At 34.7% G+C, this 20,187-nt stretch overlaps 1 protein-coding gene across 6 annotated transcripts in view; it reads left to right on the top strand.

The window, feature by feature from the left end:
* The first annotated feature begins 9,026 nt into the window (after window positions 1-9,026).
* LOC21386470 (protein MICRORCHIDIA 6) overlaps window positions 9,027-20,187 on the top strand; it is a 24,478-nt gene continuing 13,317 nt past the window's right edge. For 2 of the 6 annotated variants that reach the window (XM_024174759.1, XM_024174755.1), the window contains exons 1-9: window positions 9,027-9,298; window positions 14,498-14,872; window positions 16,864-16,938; window positions 17,053-17,087; window positions 17,978-18,056; window positions 18,161-18,250; window positions 18,329-18,404; window positions 18,895-18,973; window positions 19,970-20,098. In XM_024174759.1, the coding sequence (XP_024030527.1) occupies window positions 14,506-14,872; window positions 16,864-16,938; window positions 17,053-17,087; window positions 17,978-18,056; window positions 18,161-18,250; window positions 18,329-18,404; window positions 18,895-18,973; window positions 19,970-20,098 (930 nt within the window). In that variant the 5' untranslated portion in view covers window positions 9,027-9,298; window positions 14,498-14,505. Of the gene's footprint in view, window positions 9,299-12,084; window positions 12,310-14,497; window positions 14,873-16,863; window positions 16,939-17,052; window positions 17,088-17,977; window positions 18,057-18,160; window positions 18,251-18,328; window positions 18,405-18,894; window positions 18,974-19,969; window positions 20,099-20,187 lie in introns of those variants that run through there. The other 4 variants (XM_024174760.1, XM_024174756.1, XM_024174758.1 and 1 more) reach the window with 4 other exon arrangements.

The raw sequence follows: 20,187 nt of genomic DNA, 5'->3' as shown, positions 1-20,187 counted from the left end.
GCAATTTCTCTATTGGGTTGCTTGAATCAAAACTGAGGCTCTATGCAAGTTTCCCGTGTTGAAAAACTAGGAAAACAACTTTCGTCAGTGCAGACAGGTCGACCGATTAGTGAAGACAGGGCGACCGGTGAGTTATAACGACTCTGTCACCGGTCGACCGGTTGTAACGTAAAATGCATGCTGACGTGGCAAAATCAACTCTTGATGCGATTAGAACTTTGGGAAATCTAATTATTACGGAAGTATGACTTCCTAAACACTATAAATAGCCTATTAAGTCACTTTATTCATTAGATCACTTGAGAGACTTTTTAGAGGCTATTGATAAAAGATTCCTAAGAGGAAAATTTGTTTAATTCTCAAGAACAATTTTTTTTTTTTGGTTCTCTTGTGATTGGAAGGAGATTAAGAATACCAAGAGGAGATTGAACGACATGTGACCACCCGCACTCTGATCGTGGAAACGAGAATAGCAAAGAATACCAGTTGGTTGAGGCTCTTCCGGTTGCTGTTTGGAACGCTTTGATATGTCAGACGTGCAGTTTCCTAAAATCTCAAAAGGTATGATTTAGATCTTTAGTATTTATGTTATATAGCATCATGAACATGTTCTTGATTGGCTTTGGCATTGATTTAAATTTTTAAAATTCCGCTGCGCACTCGATGCCATTATTTTCCAACATCCATGTCATACATTCTAATGTACTATATACACCTAAAACGTATATCGTTTTATGTTTTTTTCTTCTTTCATTTCATACTTCATTTAATTTTCATTCTTGTGTCGCTCATATTATTTTCTAACATTTTGAATGACTTGCGTAGCTTTTACATTTTCCATTCTTGCATTGTTTGTTTTCATAGCTTTTACTTCATATGGGCCCCATCCCACTGTACCGTTGTGCACATTCCCAATGAGGAGTGGGGAGATACCCAAAATAACCAACTCACTCACGGTTTTATAATAACCTCCCTTACGGAGGCCGGTACAAATATTTTTAGTTTCTTCTTTTCTTTTATCATTTTTCTTTGTACATCGTCTTACTGTCAACTTTTCTTATTATGACAGTAATTTTAATCTTGTTTTGTGTTTTTACACATTTTTATCAATTTCCTATGAATTTGAATTTTCGTAAAAGTTTGACCTTTTCGTTGACTTTGACCTAGACTTAGACTTTGTCACAGATCAAAATTTTATGTCTATCTTGAGTCTATATGAACATTCATCACATCACAAAATATTCAAAAGCATCATTCACATTCTAACATACATAGATCTCGCAATCATCTTGCGGCTCGTCTGCCCTCGGTCTCTTAGGAGCAGGGTTGATGATAAACTTCCCCCGGACTGGGACTTCAGTGACACTGGGGGCTGGAATGGCTTTTTCGACTTGCTGGGGAGAACATACCTCATTGTGGATGGCACGGCTACAAAATACAAAAAAAAAAAATTAGGTCTGAGATGACTACAACAAATCAAATTACAAGTCCAGCTTACCGCTCAGGAGATCTGCAGGAGGGGCAATAGGCTCGCACGGAGGGCCGAGGGTGACCACTAAACCGTACAGCCGACGGTTATCTGGGGTATTGAGAACGGTAGAGCTTCGGCTGGAGTCAGAAAGAGATAAGATCTGCCCAACTCGTGCTAGGGCGGCTGAAGAGGGCTTTGGTCGAGTAGAGACTTCACCTATAGTTAAGAGCAACATGTGTAAGATAGCTCGACAGGCGGAGAAGATGTTACAAGAATCCAATAAAGAGGAAACCACAGTATTTGCTGGAATACTGTCTGCGTCCCCAAGGGACGCTCACCGTCGAGCGGAATGGAGTTGAAGTTGCCACCGAGGAAAAAGAATTGGGGCTTTCACCCGTGGCAACTAGAGGTTTTCTCGACCATGACAGGGGGGACTGGAGGTTTGGATTTGGAGTGGGAGCCTAAATAGAAAAACCCCCTCTAACCCGGGGAACCCCTAAGGGCATAACAGTACAAAAATTCCTCGACGGTTAAGTCGAGGTTCAAAAATTTTCTCGACAAGATGATCATGGAGTTTATTGTCACCCAACAATTGGGTGATAGTTGCACGGGGGAAATCCTGTGAAGGCCACAAAGGGCCTTCACGAACGGGTGAAAAAGGCAGAGTCTGCCCAAAACTAAGGGAACGCGTATACATGGTCATGTGATTAGCAGGGGGTTATGAGCCCTATCATTAGGGATCGGGATAATCAAATAAAAATTGTTGGCGTCGATCCCTGCTTCGAGGAACGCCTTCATGGCAACTCGGGGCTTTATTTTCAATGGATTGACGTCTGTCACCATCCCCGAGATGCCACTGGTTGACACCACCCCGTAACCACGTCCCTCAGCGGGGCCGACCCGTAGGCCATCGTCCTCATCATCGAGGAGAATTAGCTCATCCGGTTGAAAGGTCGAGACCGACCCCTTGGCGTATTCATCCACCTGGTGAAGCAGAGAATCCCCATTTTTGCCCAAAGACGTGCTCATCGTCGCAGCTTCTTCAGGGTCATCCCTAACCCTGGAAGTGGGGACCTCTCGACCTCTAACCTGTTTGGGCGGCATGTTCTGGAAATAAACATAGAAGGGGTCGAGTTAGTGCCTAATGGTTGAGAGGTCAGAAACAAAGTTCGAGAAGAAACAGAAGCATGTTCAGATCAGAAAGGCCCTAGAGTCTAGGATTAACAACACTCAATTCCCATGGACACGGAGATGGGAAAAAACTCATGCAAGGGTCCCCAAAACCCAAAAGCGAGCCTAAGGACCCCCAACAAAAGCAACTGAGCCCAAATGAACGATGCCACATGGACTTAGCCCCAGGTTCACGATCGACAACACCAAGTAAGTGCATTTTCTCCATAACAAATTGCTTTTTATAGGCATTAGTTCTAGAATCACGTAGAAGAAGCAACAAGATCGAAAATAACTTACTAGTTCTTGAGGAGGCTTGAAAACTTGAAGACGAGGGTGAACAACACACGGAGAAAGTACACAGAAGCTAAAGTCGGATAAGGGAACTTCTGGTGGAATTCCAGCAAAGTAACAGTGACTTGTAAATGAACAGCCATAAAAGTGCTCCAAGGGGTATACATACTCGGAGTGGGAGCCTAGTGGTCCCAGGGAAATCCAAAGGACTCCAGATCTCGACCGTCGAATTCGATCTGACTCCATCCAACAGTGAATCTGAAGAGACGCGATCTAACAGTCGAGAAGAGAGCAGGGGAGGTAAATTTGATCGAACGGCTGCAACTCATCCCCTGACTGCCACATGGCACCAGGGTATAAGAGACGTGACTATTGACACGATCGACAAGACTGATCCACTGCCTGAGAAACTCACTGCAATGATGGCACTGTACCGACAACTAGCTGCCACTATCTGCAGGGAAGAGATTGCCACGTGATACACTCGACGCTGCATAGCCTGAAACATCGCAATGCGGTATTCCAGTCTAGGGGTAATTGTTAGACCACAGTCGAGGAATCGATTGTTCCTTTGACTAACAAGCGTCGAGGTATCCCAATTGAGAGTCGGTCGCTGACATCGAGGAAAAGGTCGTACCTAGGATGCCCTAAGACGGCGAGGATTCATGCAAGAGGATACGCGTCGAGGACTCTGCTTGAGTTGTGAGGGTCACGATGTCGAGAGAGCAGCCCGATCAATCCAAATCAAATCCTGTCAACTCGAGAAAAGATACACTGTACCAACTACCAAGGTTCAGGTCAGGAAATCAAGTAACTGGTAAGGGTGGTTAGCCTGACCTGGAAGCTGAAATCATGAAAACACAACTGCCAAATCCCAGAATTTAGGGATACAAGATTATCTCCTCGGGGAATGTAGAAGATGTCTCTCATATGTACAAGGCCTATAAATAGAGCCGTGAGAATTCATTAAGTTTTTTTACGCACTATTGTGCTACTCCTCGAAAGCTTGTAATCAACCAAGTATTAGTGCATCCACAAGTGGACTAGGCAAAGAATTATTGTCGAACCACTATAAATTACTGTCTCCTTAATCTTTTCATTCAACAATAATCCTTTGTTAACCCGTGTGAGATTACTGAGAGTGTTCTCGGAGGGTTAATCTTTAGTTGACTAAAATTAACCGTCAACATATAAGATATCCAAAGCTGTCAAATATAAATTATTTCCTAAATGAAAATATATGCAATTAAATTCAAACTATTGCTAAATATAGATATACATAATTATAAAGTGAACTTTCCCTTTCGAACATTTCAATATTGGACCGTAATAGAAGGAACTTATATAAATGATGAAAAAGATTAGTCAAATTGAGAGATGGAGAGGGAAAGTTGGATGCTTGCAAGACCTAGGATTGGTTACCATGGCGACGAACATAAAAGCATAAGATCACAAGAGAACATGGAAGAGAGGACAAACGCTGAGAGTGCATAGATATAGGAAAGGGACTCGTCGACGGAGAAGAGCTGTAGGGATGGAATCTTCAATGGCGCATGGACATAGGGAAAAGAGGACACTTATCAAGAGAATAAGGTGTTGCTCATTGGAATGATAAAATTATAGAGCAGAATGTTAGAAAGGTGATGTCAATTGCGTTGGCCCGGCTCAGTTCAGCCCGTTCAAATTGTACCCATATGTGTTTTGTTTTGTGTCTGGGCCGGTTCATTTATTTATTATGTATGTGTTCGGCCTAACCTATTTAATTTTTATTACGTCAAGCCCAGTAGGTTGTGCTCTTAACGTGCTTTGAACATACTCGTGCTCATAACTGTGCTTGTGCTTTTGTTGTTATTTTATTATGCTTTTAATGTGTGTTTGTCGTTCGATATAATACAACAAATATAAAAAATAAGCATTGAACACAAATGAAACATTAAAATCTTAAAAAAAGAAAGTGCATCATTAATTAAAAAGAATACCTCATTTTGATTTTTAAAAAAATAGTACAATTATAAGCCTTATACTTGATATTCACTAGTTAGGGCTTAGGCCCTTATCATGATCGTGTCAGGTCATAGCGTGTCATCTCTAAAAATTACGTTAAGTTTGACCTATTTAATAAGTGGTATAAGCTAGACCTATTTAATTATCAAACTGTGTCGTGCTTGTGTCAGTCTATTAGACCTTACCTGTTTAAATATTAGAAGAATGAGTCATGATGACTTTTTTTCCTTTTTCTCTAGAGCCATTATTATGTTGCCCATTTTAGCTTTTTGGGCTTTTATACCATTTTAAAAAATTAGAAAAAAAACTATTAAACTTACTTTTAAGAGTGTATGAATCTTGATTTTTACTTTTTATTTTTAATTAATATTTTTTGACAAATATAATTATTTGACTAGAAATATATTAATCAAAAGTAAATGGTAAAATCTAGACTAATGCACTCTGAAAGAATATTTGTAGCCTTTCCCCTAAAAATTAAAGAAGAAAAAAATAACACAGATTTAAAGTAGTATAACAATATGCATATATTCATGGACTAAAACAAGATAAAATAATTCATCAGTTAGAAGCACTATTAATTACTACAATAAATACAAGCACATAACGAGATAACTTATCCAAGATTATCAAATCTCCTAAAATTAAGAGATTTTCAAAATTGAAATTAATTGTAACTAAATTCATTATATAGCTATATCCAAAAGTCAACTTTCCTTGATAAGAATAATATTTTTCCTTAACAAAATCTATAAAACCAAAAGCGAAGTTTTTCAAAGTTGTGCACACAACAACAGTTATATTCAAAATTCAAAGTGAGAAATTGATAAACATTAATTGTGAAAAAACTGAATTAGAAAACACGTTAAAAAAAAATAGAAAGAGTTTATGTGAAAATCTTATCTTCCTATAGAAAAACTCAATTGAAAGGAAAAGAAAAAAAAAGAAACAAAGAAAGAAAGACACTCATAATCTCATATAGAGAAATTTTTTTTAAAAAAGTTATTTTTGTGATTTTGATGAAAACCGTCAAATTAAGAAACCATCATTGAGAATATATCAAGTTGTGTAAAATTTTCATGAAAATATAATATGATGTTGTGTGTGCTGGTATTAGAAAAAAAAAAAAAAGTCTAGTGATTCTAATTTTAAGACACGTTTACTAATCAAGAATTAAAAAATAGGAAATAAATTAAAAATGAATTAAGGTAAAAAAAAATTTATTCAAATGCTTACCCATCTATCAATGAATCATGTTATAAAAGAAATTAAGAGTGAGTTTACCAAACTGTAAAACAATATAATAGAAAAGATAATGAAATTTGAAAGGAAAGTAAAGTAATAAGAATAAGGATCATTGATTCTCATTTAAGTTTTTACTTAAATATTAGATGGTGTTGTAAAACTTCGTTCCCTTTCTAGTGTTGAATATTAGGAATAACAATAATTACTAAAATGTTCTTTTATACAATTAAATAAGAGAAAAAAATAAGAAATACCTTCAAATTAGTACCCCAAATAATTTCTAACCTTAAAGATTAGCCCATTGATTTCTATCTACCCTTTTACAATTAAAATAATAAAAATAGTTTAATTAAATATTTTTAAAATTTTAAAGTTACTTTCAATAGTCCATTAGTAAATATAAGATATGACGGCGTTCTCTCATCGCCGACTGGCTGCTAACGGGTCTTCGTCCAACTGCCGGCCATAACCTAACAAATTACATCAGTCGCTGGTGGGTCTCCGACCGGCCACCGGCTATAACCTGATAGGTTATGATCCATAACCTGACAGATTACACGTGTCGTTGTCCATAATCTATCGGGTTATGTCCATAACCTGATAGATTACACCGGCGCTTATCATAGTCTATCTGGTTATGATCCATAACCTGACAGATTACGCCAGTCACCGATTGGCGGAGCTCCGATTGCCAGTAAGTCTTTGGCGCTGTTCATGATATGTCAGGTTATGATCCATAGTTTAACAAGTTATAACCTATAATCTAACAAATTATGATCTATAATTTGTTAGATTACACCGGCAGCCTACAACCGATTGTTGGCGTCGGTCATAATCTATTAGGTTATGATCTATAGTGTGACAGGTTATGACCCATAATATGTCAATTTATGATCCATAATCTGATAAATTACACTGGCTACCAGTTATAGCTCGACAGGTTATTGCTCAAAACCTCCCAAGTTATGATCCATAATCTACTAGATTACATCGGCAGCCGGCCGCCGATTGCTAGCTCTGGTCATAACCTGTCAAATTATTATCCATAATCTAATATATTATGAACCATAATCTGTGAGATTATTTTGTTTTTTGAATCAAATATCACCATATTGAAGGCAACAATAATGAAATAGAATAATCCAAACACAAAACAAATATTGAACAATAAAATTGAGAAAAATTAGTACAAAAATAACACATCAAAATCTTCCCATGGATCAAAAACTTAATCTTCTCAAAATCTTCCCATGCTGGAATTTAACGTTTTCAAGCGTAACTGCAATTCATGTGACAACATCTAAAAAGATATAATCATCCATATGCTAAGGTCTAAAGTGTCTTCTCTAAACAATAAAGGAGTACTAAGAACAAAATAATTTATTTTCTTGCATAAGCCTTAGATTGTTGCACAGTAAACTGAAGTAATCAACAACGATTCATTTAATCCAAGATATTGGTAGGCTATAAAAATTGAGAAGCTACAAATTATGTAATCTTCCTAAAGCTTACAAGATGTATACATACTATAGTTACACCGAGAAAAAAAAAATCACGTATCTTTTACTTGTTATTGTTTGTTTTTGACAATAAACTATTGTAGAAATGCCAAGGACCTCCGCAAGAGATCGACGCCGTTCTTCGCGTTTAGGACAGATCTCGCCGGATCTGAGTAGATTTGGTGACGGGGCCTACTTCGAAGAGCTTTCCTCGCACCAACGAAGAGAGAGAACATGCCCCAACGAAATGAGGACAAGACTGCAACGACAAACTAGAGGTGCATCGAAGATATAGGGGCTCGACGAATAGAGAAAGCACGACAAAAAGAGGCGAAAGAGATGACCGGAGGAAAAGATCGAAGATCTGGCAATGTCTCGCATCGACGAAGTCATATATAGATGCAGAGAAATGAGATAGACTTGCGTGAGGAGCAAGATCTGGCGGCGGTAGGATTGACGGTGGATACGAGCGTCGGCTGTAGGAGAAGGAAAAAGGAGAGAAAGATGAGGTGAGAGAGAAGTAACGAAGGTAGAGAGACAGGTGTTGATCTGAAACAAAGATTAAGGTTTGTTGTTTTAGAGAGATAAAAGGGCATTTTAGACTTTTAAATCCTCTTTAAAATATTAAAAAAAATTAGAGGGGTAGTCTTTTTTAAAAGGGTAGAAATTATAATCTATGTGATCTGGAGGTATATTACACAATTTTCTCATTAAATAATCATTTTTAAAAGGAAGCAATACCAAGGAAATGCAATGATTTACTAATTTTGTAAGTAAACACATTATTAGATGGGAAAGAAAATTACTGCTTACTTCTCATCCATTTTTAAAAATAATAAAAGAATTTAAAATGCATAAAAAATTTACATTTTTTTTTTGCTATGAGTTTAAGATTTGCAAATTCTATTTTGTATTTTTTTAAATATTTCTTTTGTAAAGTTTTAAAACATTTTAGTTTTTAATTAAATAAATAAAAGAATAGAATGATATTTTATGTCTCAAAAAGAATTAAAAAATATTTTTTTTAAAGATAAAAACATACTTTTTAAAGCACTAAATACTTTTAAAATATTTTGCTATAACAAAAAATATCAAATGATTTTACTAAATTTAAAATGAAGAAGTAAATTGGCTTTTCTAAATTTATATTTTTGATTAATAAACACACTTTAATAATTAATTTCAATATGAGATTACAAAATTAATAATTAATTACGTGGACCAATTCCATGTAACCGGACGTCACTGCTTTAAAAGTTAAAATGAATATTCGCCTGTCACTTCCGCTGACACTATAAAAGCTCAACTTCATCTCATTGTAAGCTACTTCTAGCCTCCTCTCTCTCTCTCTCCTTTTGAAGCCTTGATTAAGGTTTTAGCAAAGTCCAAAGGGAAAAGGGTGAGAAAATTGATGAGAGAGAAAAAAAAAAAAAAAAAAGTAAAAAAGTTCTTTGTGGGTTTTTGACTGGTATTTGTTTGAAGAATCCAGAATATTTGTTGAAAGTCATAATCTGGGGTTTTATGGGATTTTAGCGTTTTTGGTTTCAAAGTGGGGCTAGATCTCGTGCAGACAAAGTGCTGAGAAGTTTCCCTGGAATTGCTCGCATTTGTAGAGGTAAAATAGCTGCCAATTTATTATTGCATTATAAACTGATTTCTTTTTAGGGCTCCTTTGAAATTTTTTTCAATGCTCGTGGGTTTTTCTCTGTGAGTACTGAAGTTATACTGTTTTCTGTTTATCTTTGTTTTCTTTTTTCTTTCATTATTTTCGATATGACAAAACTGCAATCTTCCTTTCTACGATTCTTGTGAATTAGCATTGGTGCTCAAATTGTAACATTATATATACACCCATTGTCGGATTCAATGGCGGAGGTATATTGTGCCGGAGGTATATTGTGCTGAAGGTATATAGTGCCGAGTGGGGGCCACCCCACTCACTTTTAAAAATTAAAAGTTGAATAAAAAATTTTAAGCTTTTTATTTAACCCCTATTTAAATTTAATCTTTTCATATATGTCTCCACTGATTTTTACCTTATATGCTGGACTACATCACTTTTATATTATCACATTTCAAGTTTATGTTAAATCCTTGCCCTTCTTTGGAATGAGCTTGATTTTGACTACGAAAAATACCTGAGAGTTTGTTTAGGAGACATTTAGTTCATGGATTAGAATCATGTTATTAAAATCATTTTTGATTTACGTGTATTTTTTGTGAGAGAAAACACTATAGCGAATCATGAACTATGATTCAAATCATGGTTTGAATCCTCCAACCAAACATCCCCTTAGTTCTTGAGTTTGAGTTCAAAGCATAGTTCATGATTCTGACTTTTGAAATTTAAGTGGGAGGAAAACACTGTAGTAAGACCATACAAGACCTTTAAAACAAACAAACCCTAAATATTCTAAACATTTGCAATTTTTTTCCTAATTCTTTTATTTTATTAAGAGCATTTGGATTAATTAGTTTGTGGTTAAATTGATTGTTTTTAGTATCCTTATCGATAGTGTACAATTTTGAACGTTAATCTTATCAAAATCATATTAAAATAAAAAAAAATAAAAGGAAGTATACAAAACAAACAATTCTTTTAGCCAAAAAAAAAAAAAATCTAACCTTTAAGGTGTAAAATTCTCCATATGTATCTAATAGTTTTTGAAAAATATTATAATACAATTTTTAATACATCTTTTATTTTATTTTATTTTTAAAAAATTTGTACTCTTAACCCCAGTGAAATTAAAAGTGGCTCCGCCACTAGTCGGATTGGGAATTCAATTTCAAATTTCTTTCTCTCTCTCTCTCTCTTTTTCTTATTTTTTAATAGGCATGGGTTGGTTATTTGATTTCCACCTTCTAACTCATTTTTCTTTTAATAATTGGACTAGTTTTGACTAATAGCTGACTCATTAAGACGTAATATTGACGTTCTCGCGTACACTGTCAAATTGGTTCTAAATTTATTTACTAATGTACCCTTACTTTAATTTAATTAGTTACTTCATATAAGGGCAGTTTTGTAACTGCACTTATTCTATTCATATTCCCTCTAACTTTTTAACAAAGTAAACAACATGTAGGAATTTATTTCTTCATGTAATTTAATTCCCTATAGATTAGTAAACACATTAATGGAATTCTAGAACTTAATTTCCTGGACCTTAATTCACTTTTTCTTGGAATTTATTTTCTATTCTTTCAATTACTGATTAGTAATGCTCCCGTAAAGTAGTTGTTTTCGGTAGGTTGGCTTTTCTTTGGATTATTAGAGAAAACGGATCAAATGAAAAAAGGTTTTGCCTAAAGGGGTTTCAAATACTTTATGCATAACAATTATACATGACTTTAATTCTTAAAGAGTAAATTAGCACATATGGTTCCTGAGCCATTTAGCAGTTAACGGTTTGGTACCTGTTCTTTTAGGGGATGTTTGGTTGGAGGATTCAAACTATGATTTAAATCATAGTTCATGGTTCACTACAGTGTTTTCTCTCACAAAAAATACACGTAAATCGAAAATGGTTCTAATCACATGATTCTAATCCATGAATATAACGTCTCCTTAGTCTTGATGAAACAACCCTTAAACTCTTTAAACATTTAAAACGTTTTCTTCAAGTTTCTAATAGATTCTTGAAATCTTGATGAAACAACCGCTAAACTCTTTAAACAGTGACAATTAAAACCTTTTCCCTAAACTCCGTAGTGTCTAGCAGATTCTTGCACGCGATGGACCCCAATCTGAATTGCTATTTGGTAGGTTACTTTAGGTAACTTTATTTGGATTTTGCTGTTTGAATCAGCTCAAAATGGCCATCTTAGAATTCACCTCCCCTAAATTCACCTAACATGGACCAATTTGTTATATACACATTTTTTTTTTCTCAAACCCATGTTTTCAACACATATTCAAATTTATGTTCCTAGTTTAGATTTTACACGTCAACTGCATATGCAAACGTTAATTCGAATTGCAATTTAAATCATTATTCATATTTAATAGTTCAAATCTGTACAAATTTACGAACTAAACGGAGCCTTAGAAGGTTTAAACCACCCCAACTTAAAACTTGCCTCTCGTCTCTCTCTCTCTTTCTCACACTCGTACAACACCACCGCCCCTATCTCCACGTGAACTCGACGTTAGACATAGTCTGCACAATTGTATTTATAGGCCTTCTTATTTTCTCCTTTCCCATTTCAAGTGGTTCATGTAGTTGGAAGAATTTATGCTGCGTTTGGAGCAAGGATTCGTGCCATGGTTCGGATCATGCACTCGTACAACACCACCGCCCCTATCTCCACGTGAACTCGACGTTAGACGTAGTCTGCACAATTGTATTTATAGGCCTTCTTATTTTCCCCTTTCCCATTTCAAGTGGTTCATGTAGTTGGAAGAATTTATGCTGCGTTTGGAGCAAGGATTCGTGCCATGGTTCGGATCATAGTTCGTGGCTCACTACAGTGTTTTCTCTCACAAAAAGCACACGTAAATCGAGAATGGTTCTGAATCATGGTTCTGAACTTATGAACCAAACGTCCACGTTCATGTTCTTGAATCTTGGAAAAAGTTGCCTCTTTTCATCTCTAATTCATTGTCAAGATCAAATTTTGAAGGTAATGCGTTGAACCTGCATATTGGTTGAAACTGTATGTTGCTTGTTCGCTTGCCTATCTTTGTGGTTGCACTCGTGGGCACAAAGTTTGAGACCTTGTTTATCCTCTTCACTCATTTTGAATCTTGAAGTGCATCAATATGATTCTTGATAAGTTCTTGATTGATATGGATGAGTCTTTTTCGGCTCTTCGATGATGTTCCTAATTATCAACATCATTGTGATCATCATCATCATGTGAATCTTATAATGATAAAAGCCTGAATGAATGATTGTTGGTTTGCCAAAAAGGTCACAAAATTGGCCCCAAAATTATTTACTATCTAATGATGTCATTGTGATCCCTACTTTTGTTAGGATTGACGCCAAACAATGCAAGTTAGTTAATGGTCATTATTTTTTTTCATGATGGGATTAACTATATGTCTATGGAGATTGGTGTAAAAGTGAAAAGCATGGATAATGGATGTTTCATGCATGTTTGGGGGTTGCGTAATATGATAATATGTTGTGACTGGCATGCATTTATTCTCACTCTCATTACAATAGGGCCAAGTGACGATTATGTATCTTTTGGTTAGTATCTTTAAGGAATGGTTGTATTTTTCTTTTTCAATATCTTGGATAGGTTTGGGTTATCAATTAATGGGAATTTGTGATGGTCAATTGCTAATTTGTTGGTGTTCAAAATTTTCAATAACAAGTTCATGATTAGGGGAATTTGTTTGACAAGAACGTTTTGGGGGAGATTTTAGTCATCATTAAGTGGGGTGTTTGCATTGTAGCTTGGCTTAGGAATGGATAGAAAATTAATGGTGGTTATTACTATTATGTGCTCTTGCGCAATTTGAGAAGCTAAGTGGTGAAGGATGTAGTTTGCTCCCAAATGGTATTAAGGTTCAATTTTAATGCAACCAATTGGTTAGTAACTATGACTACGGATTTCTAAAGACTTAAGCGTTTGACAAGGTCTTAGTTTTGAACTTGTGTCAATTAAGTGGTTTCGGTTAGTTTTTTCAATGTTAAAGAATTTTTTTCTATGCAAGGATTGGAAAATGCAATAACTTTATGGGAAGAATTATTTCCATTGAAAGAAATAGAGTTAATCCTAATTGATGAGTTAATTCAAAGCTTTTAATATCTTATATTGCATTTTTAATGAGGTTAGAGATTGAAATAGCTTTGTTTATCTTTTCTTTATTTTTTGAAGAGAGTTTATGAGGGAACATCGTATTTGGAGAAACTCGGGAAGGCAAGACACCTTGCAAGACAAATCTTTCTTGAAGTGGATAGATTGAACCCATTAAAAATGCAAAGAAAAGCATGGTCTAGGATAATAGACAACCTTATCCCATCATTCTAAGAAAAGCTTTGTTTATCTTTAATGGTAATCCCATCATTCATAACCTAATCCCAAAGCTTGGTCTAGGATAATAGACAACCTTACCACCTCATAAATTCACTTGTGATGGATGGGATTAGGTTATGAATGATGGGATTACTATTTGGTAAAATATAGACAACCTTATCCCATCATTCTAAGAAAAGCTTTGTTTATCTTTAATAGTAATCCCATCATTCATAACCTAATCCCAAAGCTTGGTCTAGGATAATAGACAACCTTACCACCTCATAAAATCACTTGTGATGGATGGGATTAGGTTATGAATGATGGGATTACTATTTGGTAAAAATTGATTTTGACCTTACTATTCCATAATTGTAATATTTTATGAAGTAATCCATGTCTTGCGTTTCAAATTATGCTTTTTATTGTGATTTTTTGAATTTTTAGAATATTCCAAATTATTTGTCCCAAAATTTGATTTTCACAAACCACAATTTTGTTCATACATCCTAGTATCATTTTAATCTTAAAAGCTACATCGCCCTTGATCTTAACGTTTTTTTTTTTTTGGCACACAAGATGTTGTAAATGTGGTTCTTGATGGAAAGTGGAAGTCTATCTATGATAGATTTTTCGCGATAGTTGTCAAAGTAATTATATTTAGCAGATAATAATATAAAGATTTTGAGGATTTGCAATAGAAAATATATTTATTTTGCATATTGATTTGCCCTAAGTCATGAATTCTTATATGCGTGTCGATGTTTTCCTTTCTTGAAAGTGCTTTATGCCCTTTCTTCATTCAACATTTTTCCTCAATCGTGATTAATTTCTTCTATAGCACTCAGGATGACCTTAATAGATGTTGTGGACCTATCTAGTGATGACGAGCTAGAAGAGTTGGATGTAAAAGCTGTTAAGTTAGAGCCAGATTCCATTGGGAGTATGACTCAACAAAAGGCGAATAGTAAGGTCCAACTAGCCAAGAATCAAATTTCCAAAACTATATCTACAAGACAAGATTATCAAGAAAATAGGAGCTTAAATGCTTCAAGTACCGCACATAGTAGCTCTTGTGTATTGGATCAAGTGCAATCTACAATGGATGACGCGAGCCTTTCTTCAACATTATTTGCATCTCCAGCTCCGCTTTGTCGACACTTTTGGAAAGCTGGGAACTACGATGATCGTCTCGTGTCTAAAGTCGCACATCAAAGTATTCCTCTATCTACTATTGAATTTTTCTTCGATGAAATGCGTTATCTTCAGATAATAACAGAAAGGATAAATCTCACTAGTGCCTTTCGAACTTTAGAGTCATTCCCACTTTGCCTCTTAAATTTTAAATTCTTCTCATTTGACCCCCTATGTTAGATTTTAGTTTAAAATAGTCTCGAAAAAGGGTGTAGTATGATCACGTGGTCTTTTTGTTAGATTTTTTGTTAAAAACAAATAAAAAAAGATCACGTCTACACTTAACCCCCTCTTTTTTTGTTTTTGTCTTTTAACAGAAATTATAACAAAGGGGGTTAAGTAGTGCTAATTCAAAATTCATGGGGCGAAGTGAGTTTTTAAAGCTGGTAGTCAAATTAAAAATGATCCTAAAGTTCAGGGCATAAAAGAGATCAACTCTACAATAACCTTCCCTTTGTTAATAATGGAAATGCATGAGTTCGTTATGTTTTCAAAAGCATCGGGATTAATCCTTATGTTTCTCTAAGCACACAAATTTATCCTTGTGTTTTTCTAATCATAGAAAATCTACCTTTACACTAGATTTAGTCAAAATTAACTATATGAAAAGACTATTTAACCCCTATAAGAGAAATGGCGCATTTTGATTTTTAAGGGCAACAATTTTGTCGATTATGAAAAGAATTCAAAACTTCCAAAATAATCAAAGTTGATTATTCTGAAATGCTAGAAAAAGTCAAACATGAAGGTACAGTTGTTAACTTAGGGAATCATCTTTTTTTTTAACGTTACAATGTCTTTTGTGTAGTTAATTTTGACTAAATTTACATCGCAGGTGGATTTTGTGTGTTTAGAAAAATTCAAGGGTGGATTTTGTGTCAGTAGGAAAATATAAGAGATACTCATTATTTTTTAAAATATTGGGTAGAATCTTGCATTTTGATTAAACATAGGGAAAGTATTTGTTATTATTCTTATATTCTTTCTTGAATATCTGATAGACAATATATCTTGTTAGCTTCACTCATTTTATTGTCACAAGTCACCTCTTGAACTTTCACCTAAATCTCATTTTAATTCCTGAGTTGCACATAGTGTCACTAAACCTAGCTTAGTGTTGGAATAAATTGAAATTTCCATGGATATAATTATCCTATTTTATGGATACATGTAACAAATTTATGTTTTCTCTGGCATTAGGGAAGGACGGGTAGGTTTGAGTATGGACCATATGAAAGAATGGAAGATAGTGGATATTCTTAAAGTTCGGTGAAGTGTTCATAGGTTTAGCCTGATTGCTAATCACACTAACCTTCAATATTGAGGTCCTAAGTTCAAATCTTGCATCTCCTTATTGAAAAAAAGAAAAAAGAAAAAAGAGAGAGAAGAAAAAAAAAAAGAAGGCAAGACTAAACAGAAGTAGATGAAAGGATGGGCTAGAAGTAGATTTAAGGATTGGCTGTCCTCTGTATAGTTATTTTACAGCTCATCCTTAAATCTACTAAGTAGGAAAATAATCTTTCAAATTTTCCCCAAGAAAATTGAGCCAAGTTCTAGGGGAATTCGGGAGTTTAATTTTTTTTGCGCATTTGTAAGCTTATAAGTAAAAGGTCACAATTTTTTAGTGCCCACTAAGCCAGGATCAGATTTCTCTTAGTTATCCATAAGAAATAACAAAAGAGAAGAAAGACGAGAAAAAAACGACTCTTATTGTTGTTCTTTTGAATTGGGTCAAATGTGAAAATTACCTTAAGAAAAATGGTCATCTTCTTTTTTTTTTCTTTTTTTTTTCCACGAAAAATGGTCATCTACTTAGGTGGCTCTGAATAACAAATGGATTGTTGAGCAGCTTTTAATTCCAATTCATTTCTGTCATGACTTATTCAGTTTGATATTTCTCTTGTAATGTGATACTTATGATTGAGGCTTTTCAAACGTAGTACCAGAATTTTTTGTTTTACATGATTGTTAATGCTTTACGTGTATGTTTGACATTTACTTTGTGGATCGCAGATGGCAAAAACTATCTACATGTCCACCCCTTGTTCCTTCATTCCAATGCTACCTCACATAAGTGGGCCTTTGGTGGTAGGTTCAGTAAATGAATTATCAATGGGCTCATTTTGCTTTCATCCTTAAATAAAATTTTATGTAGTTTATGCTCTTTGCCATCTTCACTCAGAGTTGTCTTCTCGTTTTCAGCCATTGCAGAACTGCTTGACAATGCGGTTGATGAGGTAAGCTTCATTCATTCTTATTGTGAAAACCTTAATCAAAACATTGGTGAGGGACTGGTTGGGAGAAGTGTGTCTTTTATGGGACTTTCCCCATTTTTGGTTCTCTTTGTTGTCGGTGTACTGTATACAATGGATTTGGTCAAGGATTTCAAATCCTTCAAAGAACCCCCTTAATTTCTCCAAATACATACCGAACGAAATAAGTGAAAAGTCCCCCCTTTCTCTCTATTTTCCTCACTTCGGTTTTATGTCTTTTCTTTTCTTCCTATTTTCATTCCCTCCATCAAAACATTGCCTAAAAGTTTTGACCAAATATATGTGCCTTAAATTGTTGTCAACTTACCAATTTTGGGGCTGGCAATTGGTATTGAAGGGTTGTGTTTAGACTGACCTATTTATTTAGTATCCAATAGAACACGCGCACAGATGATCTCATAAATTAAGTCAATTCTCTATGCCTAAGACCTCTTGGTCTAGTGGCACTGTGGTGTTCGGGTGGGATTTGGGGGAAAGGTTGCGGGTTCAATCCCTTCTTGTATCAAAAGATTAAGTCAATTCTCTAGTTAAGTACATTAACCCAAAGGCAACTGATTTAGTACTTGTGTTAGGCTGGTCAAATCGATTTCGATAAGAAACAAGTATGATTACCAAAAGGGTGGAAGTCGTAATATTACCCGTATTATTAGTGTATTAAGACTGTCATTCTTGATTGTAATTGCTTGAAATGGATTTTGACTCAGAAGAAGCCAGGATAAGGAAAAACATTTTCTATATTTTTTTAATGGAAAAGACTCGTATGAAATTATAAGCACAAAGCCTTATTTATAGTCTATAAGCAATACTGCATCAGAGTTTCACTCGTTTCCCTTTTTGTTTTAAAATTTTGATAGATCCAAAACGGGGCTACTTTTGTCGCTATTGATAAAATCTCAAACCCAAGAGATGGAAGTTCAGCGTTGTTAATTAAAGGTATTGTGTACCTGCGGCTTCTTGCATCAATAAAGTGTGGTTTTGAGTAGTCACTTTAATGTTTATACATGGAAATCTTTACACTTGATGTACGTTATGGCTAGATGATGGTGGTGGGATGAGCCCGGAGGCGATGCGGCGTTGTATGAGTTTTGGATTTACAGATAAGAAAGCAAAAACAGCTATTGGACGATGTACAGATTCTTTTTTTTTTTTTTTTTTTAAGTTTGTCCAACTATCTTATTCAAGTTTTTAATGGAGAATTCTTCCAGATGGAAACGGCTTCAAGACTAGTACAATGAGACTTGGTGCAGATGTTATTGTCTTCAGCCGCCACATTGATAATAGGTTTGGCTCTAACAGTAGCGTTTTCCGTAACTCGTTACAATTTCCAATCTTAGTATTTGTCAAACTATCTCTTTACCTTTTATTTCGGAGAACCTTTTTCATTTTGGTGCACCAATATTCTTGCTTCAATGAGAGAAAATGATGGACTCAAATGCGACTTAACTACTAAAGTTATATATAGCTGAAACATTCTTCTAAAAATTGGTCTTTGAGGCCTCGAGATTTGATCTAATTTATAGATAAACGCAAATGACAATATTGATTTATTTTAACTCTTCTTCCCTCGTTACATTTTGGTAAGCAATTTGATGATGTTTATGAGATTTAGATGTCCACGACTGTAATTTTCTTTTTATGAAAGAATTGAATTGTTTTTACATGCCTTACAGCTTTATAGTACTCAAGTAATTTTAAACTTCATTTTAAGTTTTGGATTTTGCACGCCTATAGAAAGAATATGTCTGCCTCATACCTTCATTTCTATGACCAGGATATTCACTCAAAGCATTGGTCTTCTCTCTTATACATTCTTGAGAAAAACAGGCAAAGACAGAATAGCTGTACCTATGGTGAGCTTCACTCCAAACTTGATATTTAGTAGGTCTATTTTACTTCTACTATATTCCATTTCATCTATATGACTATTTATGTTTTCCTTATTTGTGCGAATAAATTTAAGATTTCAAAAGGCCAATTTGGTACTTGTTAGAAAAGATTTCATCATTGACAGAAAGCAGTGGAATATTCTTTAAACTATGTTTCTAAGGATTCCGTGAGTTACAAAAGAAACTTTTGAACGTTTCATCTCCATGTGTTGAAATATTATAAATTTGCTTTTGAACGTTTCATCTCCATGTGTTGAAGTATTATAAATTTGTATGTGCATATAAATGACTGATAGACCTAATGCTAGAACTGCTTCTAGTTTTTTTATTTGTAATTTGGTAAATTGTGCTTCATATATAACATATATTCATAATTTTTATAGTAAATAAAATATCAATCTTCAACGGTTTTTTTTTTCTATTTTTACAAAATCAGTATTTAACTGGTTTATGATATGTACTATTTTTCTTTGTGAGATGATGATATATCCCTACACTTTTTACTATATTCTGGACTCTTGGAATTTTAAGTATATATAAGTCAACGACTTTGAAAAGAAACTGCGAGTTTCTTCGCCAAATCACTTTAAAAGGGTGCTTTTTGTGTCTTCTTTCTAAGTATTTTAAAATGAATATTAAAAGAGGTTTAGTTGGAGACGTCAGAAAATTTGTTACTTGTCTAATGTGTGTTATGCCATGGTACTTCATCAGTGATCCTATCTTGATGTTCCGTCCTTTAGACTCAGAAGTTAATCTGATCAAATAATTACAGTCGAAAGTATAATACCTTATCAAAGTACAATACCTTATCATATTAAGGAATAATTTTTCATTATAAATTGTTGGGTTGGCAGAAACTTTTTCGATGCACCATTGGTATTTAAAATTTTTGTGGGTTTCACTGTCTTGTGATTTTAGGTTTGTGGTGGTGTTTGATTCCTGTAATTTATTTTATTTCAGGTTCATTATGAGTTCAATACAGCGGCTGAGAAGTTGAATTATTTGCAAGGCAAGGAACATTTCATGTCCAATCTAGAGACGATATTGAAGTGGGCTCCTTTTTCCACAGAAACAGAGCTTTTGCAGCAAGTAAGCTGTTACACAACGATATTTCTCTGATAACATGTTTGTTTCTTCTTATTGCACCAGTAATGCTTCACACACACACCCCCAACACC

The sequence above is a fragment of the Morus notabilis genome, unplaced genomic scaffold, assembly GCF_000414095.1.
Source record: "Morus notabilis unplaced genomic scaffold, ASM41409v2 Scaffold400, whole genome shotgun sequence".
Lineage (NCBI taxonomy): Eukaryota > Viridiplantae > Streptophyta > Magnoliopsida > Rosales > Moraceae > Morus > Morus notabilis.
Note: the sequence above shows the minus strand (reverse complement) of the source record. Positions and strands in the feature narration are given on the sequence as shown.